The sequence below is a fragment of the Pseudorca crassidens genome, chromosome 5 (genome assembly GCF_039906515.1).
Source record: "Pseudorca crassidens isolate mPseCra1 chromosome 5, mPseCra1.hap1, whole genome shotgun sequence".
Classification (NCBI taxonomy): Eukaryota; Metazoa; Chordata; class Mammalia; order Artiodactyla; family Delphinidae; genus Pseudorca; species Pseudorca crassidens.
The window spans coordinates 76,702,053-76,717,119 of record NC_090300.1 but is presented as its reverse complement, the minus strand read 5'-3'; the positions used below and the strand labels follow the sequence as shown (position 1 = coordinate 76,717,119).

Sequence of the window (15,067 nt, the reverse complement as noted above, 5' to 3'; positions counted from 1 at the left end):
GTTAAAGAGGCAGAAGCGATCAGCCTTTCAAGGCTGCTGATAGGTCAAAACATGAGGCTGGGAGTTGACCACTGAATGTAACACATGGAGGTCATTGGTGATCTTGACAAGAGCAGGAGGCATATTAGTGAGAATCCAAACCACAATTAAATCTTCAGCCTGATATGTCTGGCTGTTCTGCCGTTAGTCCCAGTGAGCAGTTCACACCACCTGGTCTGTTCCCTGGGACCTTCTACCTTCACCCATGACTTTCAGGCTGTTCCTGCCTCCAGGGTCTCTCCAGCCCCACAAATAGAACTCAGACACCTGAGCCAACACTTCACCTACTGGAAGCCACTCATCTCCCAGAGGGCTGAGATTCTGTAATCCCCTATGTGGGAAAAACAGACAGAAAAAAAACAAGAGAAACAAGGAGATAAAAAGAATTAAACCTGAAGCAAAATGAGTTGCCCATTTTTAGTTCCTGATGTCAGTAAATAAACACTGCCTTTACATTGTGAGTTAGCTGTTACAGGACTGTATCGATGACCCCAATGACAGTGCAAGTTGGTGGGAAGATAGCTCAAACATTACATTTACCTGTTTACAAAAGTTCTTTTTTTTTTCCAAGTAAAAATAGGTGATCGCTAAATTAACGTGCCTAGTTGGTAGAAAGTAAACTGAAAGGCTAAGGAGAGGCTGCTTTAAGGTTGATAGTGTATATCTTTAACTTAGCACGATTTACCTTCAAGTGATATAATACACATATAAGAACCATACAGTAGTCTATTTTAATTTCTCCCCTCCTGAACTTTCTGCTGTGTTATTTACATTTTCCTCTACATACGCTGTAAAACCTACACTACATTGTTCTTATTTTTATTTAAACGTTCGATTGTCTTTTAAAGAGATTTAGATAATAAGGAAAAAGATTTTCGATATTTACCCATGTGGCTGCTCTTCATTTCTCTGTGTCGATCCGTATTTCCACCTGGTATCATTTTCCTTCTGCCTAAAGGACCTCTTAACCTTTCCTGTAGTGCAGGTCTGCTGGTAATGAATTCCTGAAGCTTTTGTATGTCTGAAAACAAAACCTTTACTTCACCTCTGTTTAGAAGGATACTTGTGCTGGTTATGGAATTCTAGTTAACAGGTTTGATTTTTTTTCATGCAGTGCTTTCAAGATGCTCCCCTGCTGTCTTGCTTGCATTTTTTTTCGGTGGGAAATCTGCTGTCATCCTGCATTCATTCTCCCTTTGGCCACTTTTAAGATTTTCTCTTTATCATTGATTTTGAGCAATTTGATTATGATGTTCCTTGGTGTAGTTTTCTTCATGTTTCTTATGCTTTGGAGTTGATTGAATTTATTGGATCTGTGAGTTTATATCCAATTTGGGAAAAATTTGGCCATTATTTCTTCAAATATTTTTTTCTGTTCTGCCTTCCATCTCTTCTCTCTGAAGCTGATCTTTGACTGGCTCAGGAGGCAGTGTATGTGTCCAAATTTGCTGGGGGAAAAAGCATATGTAGTTTTTTGTTTTGTTTATCTTAGGTCCAGGAGCCAACCCAGGGCATTCTTGTTGGGGCTGCAGTGGCGGAAGGGAGCCCAGTGGGGGCGCCCTCCGGAGGCACTATTTCCCACGCTGACTACCCAGTCCTCTGGCTGCTGATGTCATGAGTAACACCGCAGTCCCAATGCCCCCCCAGGTCAACAGTGACTCCATGGGGGGCCGTGTGTGGGAGCCTTTCTTCCTCATCACCCTGGCTGGGGCAGTAGGGGCTGTGGTAATGTACGTCCAGAAGAAAAAGCAGGTGGATCGGCTTCATCATCACCTGCTCGCCGTGTGCAGCTACAGCCCTGCTGAGAAGCTACACAAGGTTGAGCAGGAGCTCCTCTCTGGCGTGGGAAAGGTGGTACATGGCTGGCAGAGTGACTACCAGCTCAAGCAAATGCTCTTGCTGGTGTCAAGACACGACCTGACCCCCTTACCCTGATCTTCAGAACTTTCTGGGCCTGAAACGCCCAAGACCCTGTGAGCTGCTGCTTCCCCTCCAGCTTGCACTCATCCAGCGCCCCCTGCCGGATTCTGGGTGTCCATTCCTCCTCCCACCCGTTCCCAGCAGCATCTGTTTCATAAGCCCCAGCAGAGCAACCAGTCCTCACCTTCACCTCACTCCCCTCTAGGCCTTCAATCTTTGTGGGCTTTAAGCCCACCACACGCTCCCAGGCGCTAATGGGAAGTTTTCCTTCTGAAGTGGAAGGCTGGCCAAGAGACAGAGCTCTGCCCTTTCTATGGGCATCACTTTCGCTACCCCTCCCTGCCTTTGCTTTGGAGTCGTTTCCATGGTGATAGGGCCTGATGTATAATATTCAGTATATATGTTTTGTAAATAAAGCATTTTGTGGAAAAGAAGATCTTAGAGTAAGATAGGTTTTGGAAAAACATATAAATAACATGTAAACAACAGCCATTAAAAAGAAAGAGGAGAAAAGAAGAAAAATGATAGATACATATGAAAGCAGAAAATGTTTAAACACTGGCAAAAAAAAAAATACCCTAAACAAATTCAAAAGATAAATGACAAAAAGAGAGAACACATATGCAGCACAGGTAACAAAGAGCTAATTACCTTAATACACAAGAGAACATTTACAAATAAATAAGATAAAGATAGAAAGAAAAAGGAAGAGAGAAAGAAAAGAAAAAAGAAGAAAGGAGCAAAGATATAAAATGGTAGTTCACAGAGAAAAATGGCTGAGAAACATGTAAATGTGCTCATCATTACTAATTTTAAAGACATGCCCAGCGCATATACCATTCCCCCCTGCCCCACCCCAAAAGCTTAGCAGAGATTAAAAACTTGGAAGTGACCCGCCCTTAACATTTGCAGGGTTAAAGCAACAATACAAATGCAACGAACAAACTACAAGTAAACCATCAAATATTTTTTTTCTCTTACCTTAACTAATATATCTCATTCATAATCTGAAAGGCCAGGTTCAAGTTTAGACTTCTTACACTCCTCAGACTTCTGCACCAAAGATGGTACCCAGCCCCTAGTTCATAGCTGCCCCTTCTTTTCCCACCCCCGCTCCATCCTCCACTGTGAGATGCCTTACGCTGTGTGTGTGTGTGTACATCCAGCCCACACATCCAAGCTCCCTCTACACTCCATATATGGTTACCCCTTGGCCACCTTAGGGCCTAAGGATGAGCGTATCAGCCATATGCATTCTGGAAGATGGATCTGGGAAGAGGCCTATGCAGTCCCCAGAGGTAGGCTTAGGGCTCTTTGGGAAAGAAATTCTAGGGTCTCAGACACCCAGAGCATGGTCAAGAAGGGGGGGGGGTACAGGCTTTAGGTGGGCACACCCCCTTGACCCAATAGAGCCCATGCCCTGTGCGAAGGTCACCACCAGAGGAGAGCCAGAATGGAGCTTTCTATAGCTTGGGGCCCATGGCAGGGATCCTCTGGCCCTGGTCCTAGGGAGGTGCTAGATACAGGGAAATAGGCAGATTCATACAATAGTTGTTTCAGATAAATTTGAGGGAGAGAGCAATTTGGCAGTATCCTCTAAAATTCAACCTGGCCGTTCCATTTCTAGTCATGAATCATCTAGAGTTATTTGTAGAAGTGCCCAATGGCGTATGCACAATTATGTTCACTATAACACTATAAAATCAAAAGGCTGCAAACAATATAAATATCTAACAGCAAATGGGTAACTAAATTATGGTACACTCGTGCACTGAAATATATTCTGCAGCCATTAAATAGGTTAGGCTGGTGTGAAAGATCTTCAATATATATTTTTAAGTGAGAAAAGCAAATTAATATTTATGTAGTGTGACCAACTGTGTGTGTGTTATGCTTACATTCATTAAAAATTTTTCCAGAAGGAATTACAAGAAACTATTACAAGTAACTACCTCCGATTAGAAGGGCAGGGATTGATGGGGGCCAGTTTTTACACCTCTGTCTGTCTGACTTTGTTGTCAGTGCATTTAGTACTTTCATAATTAAAACAATAACAAAAACGGTACTCTAAAATTTCCCAAATGCATCCAATAACAACCTTGCCTCAATCAGTGACAGCAACTGAGAATCCGTCACATACAGGCAGTGTGTAGGCACTGGGCAACACAACCAAGAATCTTCTCTCCAGTTAAGTGGAATTTTGTTCAGCCATTTGCTGCCAGTTTTATCTCCTTCTTCATTTCTAAGGTGGCAGGAACCCTACAGAAACCCTGGAGAAAATATGTCACATAGGTGCTTCCTTTGTAGATTTCCCTAGAAGTCTGCCAGCTGGGCAGCAATGGGTCAGCAGCCCCTGGGTCACGCACAAGGCCCTGCAGGTTTAGGAACAAACTCTGGCCCTGACCAGGCCTAGTCTCATTGACGTGGGCAGTGGATCAGAGGGCTTTTCTGTTACTAGGAAAACAACTTAAAGTCAACCCTTCCCAGCACTAAGTAAACATCAACACCCCCAATTCTGAGAGAGGCCCAAAGAGATGATCTCTACCCAGGCATGAAGTCCTCCATGGCTAGCTCTTGATTAGTGATTTGGGAGCTCCTGGACCGCAGGGACCAGATTGGATTAATCTCTGTACCACAGGCACGTAGATGATGCCGTACAAACGTGGAACATACTCCCCTTGTGGATTGCCTGCCTTCATATTATATATCCATTCCAGGTGCCCACTTTCCCCAGCCTTTTTATTCCCTCATTAACAGCTGCTGGGGCGACTCAGGTGTGTCCACTGCAGCACTCAGCATTGGCTATCACTGTCTCCAGGTTTCTAGGAGCCACCCTACAGCCTGCCTCATCCCCTGGGGTCCTTGCCAGGATGTTAAACCCATCATCCTGAGAAAGTGCCCCCGAGTCAGCTCTTGCTTAGCCGGTCTTATACCCCAGCCCCCTGGATCAAGCACTGTTTCCTAAGCAACCAGCTGTGTTTGCTTAAGAAGCTGAGGCCCTGGACTTCCTTGGTGGTGCAGTGGTTAAGAATCTGCCTGCCAATGCAGGGGACATGGGTTCGAGCCCTGGTCTGGGAAGATCCCACATGTCGCAGAGCAAGTAAGCCCGTGTTCCACAACTACTGAAGCCCATGCACCTAGAGCCCGTGCTCCGCAACAAGAGAGGCCTGCACACCGCAACGAAGAGTAGCCCCCGCTCGCCACAACTAGAGAAAGCCCATACGCAGCAACGAAGACCCAACGTAGTCAAAAATAAATAAATAAATTTTTGAAAAAAAAGAAGAAGCTGAGGCCCATTTGGTAATGAGCTACCTTGTATTTCCATTGTCTCCTCACTTCCCTTTTCCCCTTATTCTTACTTCCTTGGAACTCAGTACCTTTCCCCAGTAGAGGTTTAGCATGCAAGCTTTGCCTCAGGCTCCTTTTTCTGGGGAAACTGGGCTGAGGCCAGGATCTTCGTGAATTCACCTGTTCTGAGAAGAGGAGAGGTTTTCTTCCTGGCCCTTGCCCTGGGGAGTTCCCAGAGCAAGTCCATCTAGCCTAGGGATGAAAGCAGAAAACCTAACTTTCATGGAAAGATATAAAACGTTAGGAAGGGTAACATAAAGGCTAAATAGACATTTAACAATTTCAAAGTTTAGTCGCTGTCTCTAATATCACAGCATTTTTTCATTGAAAACAGCTTGAGGATGGTACTTAGCCAAGGCATCCCCAGGCAGCAGAGGGGAGTAAAGGAGAGGGGCAGAGAATACCATATGCTTACTTGGTTCACCATCTGTAGTGTATTTCTCCTTTTCTCATGGTCCATGGTGCTCCAGATCCTGACAGAAGTATGGCGAATCAGTGTGTTGGGGAGGATCGGGAGGTGGAGGAGGGAGTATGGGAACCTGTTTCAGAATTTTTAAAAGGTTTTATTGTTTAGAAGAGCTGCATGGCAAGGAAGAAGGAGGGGAGGGTTCGTTAGACAAAAACTGGTGACCGCCACACCCAGGTTCCTTAAGTGTCCAAAATCACAGGCTTTATTTTGCATACAAAGTCAACCCAAGACCCTTTCCAAGAATGTTTTTGTAGTCAGTAAGGGAGGAGAGGACCTGTAAAAGAGATAAGACCCCATCATGCCTGGCGGGAGAGAGAGAGGTAGATCGTGTGGTCATAAATTGGCAAACTTTAACATGGCTGTTTGGAGGGTCTCTGGTGACATACCTTTGAAAACAAAAACTATATTTGTCTAGCAAAACATAAGAGTCCATTCTGTTGTTGAGGCTCTCCTTTTCTTCAACTACTACCGTGAAGCAATGTCTCATTATGGAGAGGCTCATTTGTTCATCATACTCAACCAGAAGTGACCAGAAGTCCAACATCAAATGATAAATCTGTCTTTATGTCTCATTCCTGAATCTTGAAACCAATCATTTCTACTGGGACTCAACTCTGTTTGAAAAAGATGAAAGATCCAAAGGGAAACAAGGGGTCCAAGCAAAAGAAATTCAGATTAAACTTTCACTTAGCATAAGATGTCCCTGACTCGACATCATGGTCCTCAAGGCCAGAAGAATGAAGAAATACAAGAAAGACAAATGAGAAGGGGTCCATGCCCTGAGAGAAGGCAGGAAAACAGCAGTTACCGGAGGAAGTGAATGCTAGAAAGATGGCTCTCCAGCCTGGCTGCATACTGGAACCACCCAGGGAGCCTTAAAAAAAATGCTGTTGCCTGGTTACCACTCCCAGAGACTCTGATTTAATTGGTCTAGGGTATGGCCTGGTTGTCAGAAATGCTAAAAGCTTCCCAAGGTGATTCTAATGTCAGCTCAAGGCTGAGAACCAGTGTTCTGGAGGAAAGATACTTCTGTTCTTGATTCTGTTTACTTGTCTCCATCTGTTACTCTCTCCCATTACCAAGCCAAACTTGGGTCAGCTCGCCCATGCACAGTGAAGCCAATCTACTGACATCGGGTTGTGGTGAAGGAAACTGCAGTGTTTATTGCAGGTCACCAAGCAGGGAGTCCAAACAGCTTAAAAGACCTGAACTCCCCCATGGCTTTCAGGGAAAGGTTTTTAAAGACAGGGTGAGGAAGGGGGGTTTGGGAGGTGCATGATCAGCTCATGGACATTCTTCTGATTGGTTGGTTGTAAGGTAATTGAGAGACAACATCATCAACCTTCTGGTTCCAAGCAGTCTGGAGTCTACATGCTTGTGGTCAGCATAGGGTTAACTTCTTCCACCTGATGGGGGTTTTGGTAGCTGTCAAACAGCTCAAAGGATATGGCTCAGGATATTAGCTATAGCCCTTGAGATGGAACTAAAGGTCCTTGACTTTGTTTAATGGCTAAACAATTATTATTTTGTCTTCCTTGACTGTTTCCCTTTGTTTTTGTATTTTCTCATTTCTCCAATTAAATTTACTCGTTGGAACTCAGGGAAGGCCTAGGAAGCTAAAGTTTTCTACAGACAAGAGGCAGGAGGAGGACATGGGGTGGGGGGTTCTGTCCCAGGAAGGTCCCAGAGGATCCTGCTCAGTTACACTACCTGTTCTTAAGAGTCTTTCCCCCTTGCTGTTGGTCAAGGCAGCTTGCCCAGAGCTCGGAGGGGTTGTGCTGACTGCTCAGGTCAAGGAGCAGAAGTCGGCTCTGTGGTGTACCCTCCTGCCTACTAGTGCCCCAGCCTCCCAGCCTCCAGCTTTCCTCTGCCACACAAGTAGAAAAATTTTCCACTCTCCTGGCAGCGTGCTGCCTACAAAACAAAGCTTGGGGAAGAGTGCCTTGAGTAGTCCAGAAAGTTTCACTAGGAAGAACTACATGGCAGAGGGCAATTTGAGATCTATGCAACCATAATCCTCTTCAGTTCCTTTTCAGTTTACGTCTAGTCAAGAAAAGCCCTCAGCATGGAAGATTGAGGGTTCTTTGCTCGTAGATAAGTCCACACCCATAAGAGTGGTCTGCTGCAGTGGTGGGCTGAGCAGGTAAAACTGTTAGGCTCATTATGCCTTGAAAAGTGAATCAATATTCTTTCAGGTTAGGACAGACTATTTCTGCTGAGACCCATTTGGAAAAGTGAAAAGCTCTTTTGGAAGGGAACAGCAGTTTCTACAGAATTCTACATTCTAGTGAAAAGTAAAAGGCTATAGCTTTCACTTCCTGGAGACCTGATTAACCTTTAAAAAAAAATAAATGGGATCCTTTTAAATTTATCTCAACTGGAAATCAGCCATAGATATCAGAGGCGGAAGACTTAAGTGTTTTTTCTTTAAAACAAAATGCACTTGGGCCATCAGATCATAGTGCTGTCAAATCTGGCACATGTGAAATGCTTGGGAAAGGTAGTGTGTATTATCCAGAGCTGGTATTGGCTAGGCAAACCATCAAACAGAGGCCATGCAACTTGATTTTTGAGCAAGTGCGAGGGCCATACCTGAAAAACCAATTGTTACTAGGAGTTTAGAAAGGACAGCCTGCCTGCAGGGTAGGGAGAGCAGCAAGGGGGAGGATTGCCACATTTTGTTTCTCTTCTCTCTAGGAAGCCAGACAGGGCCCGAAGAACAGCCTGGAGTAGTGATCTCAACCCTTAGTGTGCAACAGAATCACCCCCAGTTTCTGATTCAGTGGGTCTGGGGTGAGGCCTGAGAACTTGCATATCTAACATGTTTCTGGGTGATGGAGATGCTGCCGGTCTGGGACCACACTTTGAGACTTACTGGCTGGGAGGAGGAGAAGCTGAAAAGAAGGTCGTGCCATAATGCTGGAAAACCCTCTGCTGGAACTAGTCCCAAAAGGCTGTGCCCCTGGAAACCAGACTGGGAGCAACTTTTTTTTTAACTTGCAAAAAATAGATGGCTTATTCTTTCACCTGAGAGTGACTCAAACAATCACCATGAGAAGCTTTCTGTCTTGCTAAAAGAAAATTAGGTTAATAACATCTCTCTATGATGATGACTTAAAACACCATTTCTAGCATCTCCATCTGGGCCACTACTGTCCAAAGCCTTTCTGCCTCATCTTCCCACCCCACCTCCAGCCCACACTGGTGGCCTGACAGAATCTCAGAATGTCTTGGTGAACAGCTCTGTGAGATTTTATTAGCACTGAGGGATAAACAGGAACCTTAACCCCTGTTTTGTCACTAAGTAGCCACATTACTTCTCTCTCTCTGGGCCTTGGCTTCCCCATCAATAAAAGGAGGGTTTTCAACAAGGTAATAAGAAAGAAAATGACAGTATTTTGATATTTATAGTTTACTTGGCACTTGCGTACATATTATCTCAGTTAACCCCTGTGAAATAATTTTTATTCCCTCCCCATTTTTCACAGAGAAAGAGAATTGGAAAAGCACAATAATTTTAAGGACCAATATTAAAAATGGCCACATAGAAAATTCTGCAAAAACTAACATGGAAGACACAGTCCCTTATGTTACTCAGTGTCCCTTTTGTAACAATTTATGTGAAAAATTCCTCCTAAAATTAAGTGCCTGATAAATATGTCCCTCCAAAGACATAATATGCATCATTTTACAGGACAGAATCAACTTCCTAACTTCATATTTTTCTTCTGTTTCAGCTGCCAGAAAGCTTAGAGCTAATTATGCCAAGATTATAATAACAATTTAAATCTCAAATTCCTGGTAACATTATCTCTCACATCCTCTAAATCCTAATGCCTAAATGTTTTCTTACATAGATTATCCGTGATTAGCGTGACAGTGTAATTCACCATCTAAGCGGGGGCCCTTTGCGGAGTGAAAGAGAACACCATGAATAATTATGCCCAGGTGACAGATGTAAACCAGGACTGTTTCAGGCAAACTGGGATGGGTGGTCACCCTACGTATGGTTGGAAATAGACTTGGCAAAAATTATATACAAAAAACACTCAATTTGACCTTGTAAGTGTGGCAGTTTGGGGTCTCATTAAACTCAATAAAGTCACATAAAAATGAAAATAGATTATAACTCATAAGAAAAAACAGCAACTAATAGGTTCTAAATATACTTGCAAGACTGGGAAGAGAGAGGGCGTAGTGCTGAGGATGGACACTTCTTCCTTCAAGCATCTCCAAACCCTTCATTTCCTAAAGCCTCTGCCTCCTAAGCCCCATGGGCGTCACATCCTGTGGCCAGTGGCAGCTCTACAGTTCCTTATAAGAGGGTCTTAAGCAAGGTTGTCTGTTTAGAAGGGAAAGGGGGAAGGAGGGCTTTAAGCCGAACAGTGTAGCACTTTACTGAAGATTGTGGATTTTCCATCTCAAAGAATGGGGTGGTGTTGATGAAGTTGGTGGAGCCCTGAAAAGTCACAGTCACCAGGCAGTCCCACTGCCTCACAAGGGCAAGCCACCCAGTATTTGCCTGCTCACGCACTCCCCACCACAACCCCTGCCGAAGACAGGACTGACTGATTGGTCATGGCAGGACCATGGAGACATAGATGGAGGCCACCCGAGGATTGGTGCGTTCAACCAGGTGCCCTGCTTCATACCCAGACACATTGCTTGATGCCTTTTCCACCTTCCCCTTCTCCAGTCACAGAAGTGTAACTGAACAAGTCTTCCACAAAGAGACCCCCCCCCATGTCCTCTGCCTGCCTCTTGTCTGTAAAAAAAACCTTAGCCTCCTAGGCCTTCCCCAAATTCCAAAGAATAAATTTAATCAGAGAAGTGAGAAAATGCAGAAAGAAAACAGTCAAGCAAGACAAAATAATAATAGTTTAGCTATTAAACAAAGTCAAGGATCGTTAGTTAGTTCCTCCTTCAGGGCTATAGATAACATCCTGAGCCATATCCTTTGAGCTGTTTGACAGTTACCAAAACCCCCACGAGGTGGAAGAAGTTAACTGCATGCTGACCACAAGCACGTAGACCCCAGACCAATTGGAATCAGGAGGTTGATGATGTTGACTCTCAATTATCTCACCACCGACCAATCAGAAGAATGTCCACGAATCACACACCCCCAACCCCTCACCCTCACCCTGTCTTTAAAAACCTTTCCCTAAAAGCTTTTGAGGAGTTCGGGGCTTTTAAGCATAAGCAGCCTGGACTCCATGCTTGGTGTTCTGCAATAAACACTGCAGTTTCCTTTACCACAACCAGGTGTCAGTGGATTGGCTTTACTGTGCACAGGTGAGCTGACCCAAGTTTGGTCTGGTAGCAGAGGCAGGTGAGCTTGTTTCAGCCAGGTGAGTCAGGGGTGAGGGATGGGCTGAGTCTTGGGTGTTAACAAAAGAGGGGCAGGTGTGTTTGGACAATGAGCAGGCCTCAGAGGCCAAATGTTCACGGTTGGGCTTCCTGGAGCTCAAGAATCCCCTCTGTCCTTCCTCCTCATCTCTCTAACAAGTCCAGTTAAACTCTGCCCCTCTCGGTTCACTGCCGGGCTGGCCCCCGGAGCCTCACCTCGGTTGCGGAAAGCCGCTGCGTCCCTTCCAAGAACCAACACTAGAGGTCGCCTTTCTCCAGCGTCAGGCAAGTTGACGCGGAAGGAGACGGTCCAGCTTCTGCTTAAATTGCACGTTGGTGGGCGGGCCCAGTGGCCCTGATTCCGGGCCAGTTCCTGGACGGCACGCGTCCTAAGTGGGAAGGCGCGGTTCCGGCCTGAAGAGGAGGCTGAGCCACGAAGCTCTGAGGAGATGCAGCGCTGGGTTGAACAGTGAGGTGTGAGCAGGTGAGGAAAAGACCAAATCCGGGTAGAAATACTTTGCACAAGAGATGAAACTTCCAGGAGCAACAAAAGCCCGTGCAGTCTGAAGAGCCCATGAGATAAAGTGTGTGTGTGAATTTTAAAGTGCTACCCACACCCTTTTAAGTGGCCTGTTATTCTCTGCAGATATGGACACTGTGTAAGGGAGGCCCAGGTGTCCCATAAAGGCCGTCTTGGGCCAGGGCTCACAGGAGGGCCCCCAGCCTGGCTTGCCTGTGATTCTCTCCCCCTTGTGCTCTTCTTGGCCAAGGTTTTCCCAGAGACCTAGTTTTCTGTGTAAAAAGGGAGGGTAGCTTCCAAAAGGCAATTCTACAATCTTTAGTTTTCTGGTCACAGCCGGTTTTAGCTGGAAGCCGGAAGGGCTGTTTCTGTGAGTAGTTGGGAACTGAGGTTCAGGGAGGTTAAATACCTTGCTGGGACCAGACTAGAACTCCCTCCTGCTTACTCCAAAGCGGCACTCCCTCACTGCCCCGGCTGCCTCTTCTCACTGGAGAGCTACTAGAGCTGAAAAGAAAACTGCCTGGGCTGAAAAACTTTAAACTCGGCAAGGGCCTCAAAACAAAACCCAAACAGAAAACGAACAGAAGCGAGCATACCTCTGGGCCCTGCGAGCAGCCCCTCAGTCCCTGAGGCAGTGCCAAACTAACAGCCACCAGCCCTCGACTTGAGGCTTCGGGATGGACTAAAAGGTCAGCTGCCTGCCTCTATACGGTAGAGTGCTATAGCACCCCAAGTGATTCTTCCTGCAGACCATATGGCAGAGCTCAGGTGGGGTGGTTATGCACCACCTGTGCTCTGTGCGTCCCAAGTGAAGTGCAGCCGTTTGTGTCTTCAGTTGGAGAAGAGATAGGAGATGTTTCCACATAAAGCCCAAGGGAGCCGGGCAGGTCCACAAATATGGCACATGGCGGCCCCTCCTCTTCCCGTTGGGAGGAACAGCGCAATCCATTGCCCACATGTAAAGTGACCTAGAGGTCCTCCCTCGACAGACCATCCAAGCCAGGCATCCTCAGGGGCTACGAGTCATGCTGATTTGTGGCACATAATGAAGGTCTGTGTAGTGGCAGAACCAGTGTTTAATGTACATGTGAATTTACTCACCCAGCTGAGCACTAGCTCTCTCTACCGCTAGAGTGTGAGCGTCTTGAGGACGATTCACTTAGTGTGGCAATTCACTTAGATGTGTCTCTCCCACAAGCCTGGACACAAGGCAGATGGGCGCTTTAGGGAGTACTCTTCCAATCCAACCGCTTCTTAACCTCACTGCAGAACTGAATTAGGCTACTTCTCGGGAGAAATTGTTATTCCGGAACACAGGGAGGATCCTTGGATGTAACAAGTCAACATTTTGAAACACGAAAACCATCAAAAGGCATCTGTTTATTATTATTTTTAATTAACTCCTAAAGAAAGAGCCCTTCATATACGGTTCTGAGTGTCTACCAAGAGCACATGTTGTCATATTTCTTCTCTGTTTCTCTCAAGAACCAAAAAATTTTTTTTCCCCAAGAGAGTGCCTTCCTCGATGTGTTTCACCACCATTGAGAAACTGGATTGTGCCAGAAGGGAGGGAATCCTTGAGAGCAGGCTGTTATTCCACTCTTCTCGACTTTGACTTGACTTATCTTTAAACTGTCAGGGAATAAGACAAAAATCCCTGAGATTTTTATGTGTTTTCCTTGCTGGTGGATATAAGTAAGATTTCTTCTACGTATTGCCAAAATGTCCCCAAGCTCCAGCCTGTGGCTACAAGGAAGGTCATGGTAACATAAAAGTCACATTTTAATTTTCTCTCACCTACACCCACCTGATTGAGGATCTCAGCCCACCCCACCAGCATCTCCCACCACCCCCACTCATTTCTGGGAATCCCCTGAGTGGTAGACCTGTTTAAGGTCAGCTCCCTCACACACTGCCCTCCAGCCACTGTTCACGCTCCTGCCCCAGGGCTTCATGGCTTTCTGGCTTCATCACCCAACCAGACAGATCCCAAAAAGGATTCACCAGGCATGACCACTCTGCTAAATCAGTTCTGCACCAAAATAAACATAACCCCCAAATGACCCCTTTCTCAGGACTTTGCCTGGAAAAAAAGGAGTTTAACCATTTAACTGCATAATCTTAACTGAGTAAGACTATATGTGGGGAACCCAGAAAATGAGTTAAATTTGGAGGAGATAGAATCTAGGGTAAATTTTCTTTCTTCTCTTTTGCTTTCTATTACAATTGATTGCATTTTTCATTTTCTTCCAAGATCTGTTAGTGTGAGATGATTATTTGATGATGAAATGATTCATTCAAATAAGTGATCCTATGCATGACATCAGTGTGATAACCAGGCCTCATTTCCTTGGAACTGGGCTATCCATCCTTGTCCCAGGCCACTTTCAGTCTCTTTAAACGATTTAACCTAGGCTTACAACCTGCTGGCTGCTGCTTTTCAAAACTCTCATTCTGGCCACAGTTATTATTTTTAAAACATGTTTATAAAGTTGAAGGTTACATGGCAATTAAGCCTGCAGAGAATGCTTAGATTTGATACAGTTGCCAGGGAAAAAAATATACCTCTCTTTCCTGTTGTTTCCACCTCTTGCCTGCTTGAAATAGGATTTGCATCTCTGTGGCTGGGTTATGGTTAGTTCGAACCTAATCATTTTTCCCTGCCTCAGAAATCTTTATCTTTTGTCATGAATCTTTTCAAGGAGAAGGTTGTCACTGACAATTGTTTCTCTTCCCCACCAGCGGGAAGGGCATGACTGTCATCCCACCTGCCGGTGTCTGAGTCCCTCTGTTTCAGAGGCAAGAGGCTCTCCTGGATGTCTCTTTGTTCCTTCTCAGTTCTCAGACTGATCAGGCTGCTATCCCAAGGGAACTGATAGAGCCTTGGGGTTGGTGATACATGTGCCCCGGGTTAGAGGCATTTGCCTTAGGGGAAACACAGAGACCCCTCTCATGTTAGGGTATTTTCCCCCAGCCTTTCCTTACAAAAACAAAGGGGACCATCTGGACCAGCCATTTCTAACTGAGAATAATATAATAATTCTAGACACACAACAGTCTCCCCCCAAACCTAGTCTCATGCCCTGATAATAGAAGTATTAATCACTAATGTTCATTAAGTACTTGCTATGTGCCAGGTGCTATACTAAACGTTGTACATGTATTATTTCATTTAAGCCTCATAACAATCCCATGAAGTAGCTAATGATATTATGCCTGCTTTAGAGTGAAGCACACACTGGGAGCGTTGTCAAAAATAAATCTTTTTGGCTCACAATTCTGATGCAAAAATTGGTCCTAGGTGGGTTGTCCTAAGACTCAGGGTGGCGGCAGTAGTCATCCTGACCATGTGTTAGCCACGCACGTGAAGCGTTTTCCACAACAGCAAGGAGTTGGGGGGCCAGAGAGGGCCGTTGCCTGAT

At 45.4% G+C, this 15,067-nt stretch overlaps 2 protein-coding genes across 2 annotated transcripts in view; both read left to right on the top strand.

The window, feature by feature from the left end:
• APOD (apolipoprotein D) overlaps window positions 1-15,067 on the top strand; it is an 86,797-nt gene that overhangs the window by 21,771 nt on the left and 49,959 nt on the right. The window lies entirely within an intron of this gene.
• LOC137224495 (small integral membrane protein 29-like) lies at window positions 1,364-3,111 on the top strand. The gene has a single exon (XM_067737256.1). It carries the CDS (start codon window positions 1,654-1,656, stop codon window positions 1,972-1,974), a length of 321 nt encoding a protein of 106 aa, XP_067593357.1. The 5' UTR covers window positions 1,364-1,653; the 3' UTR covers window positions 1,975-3,111.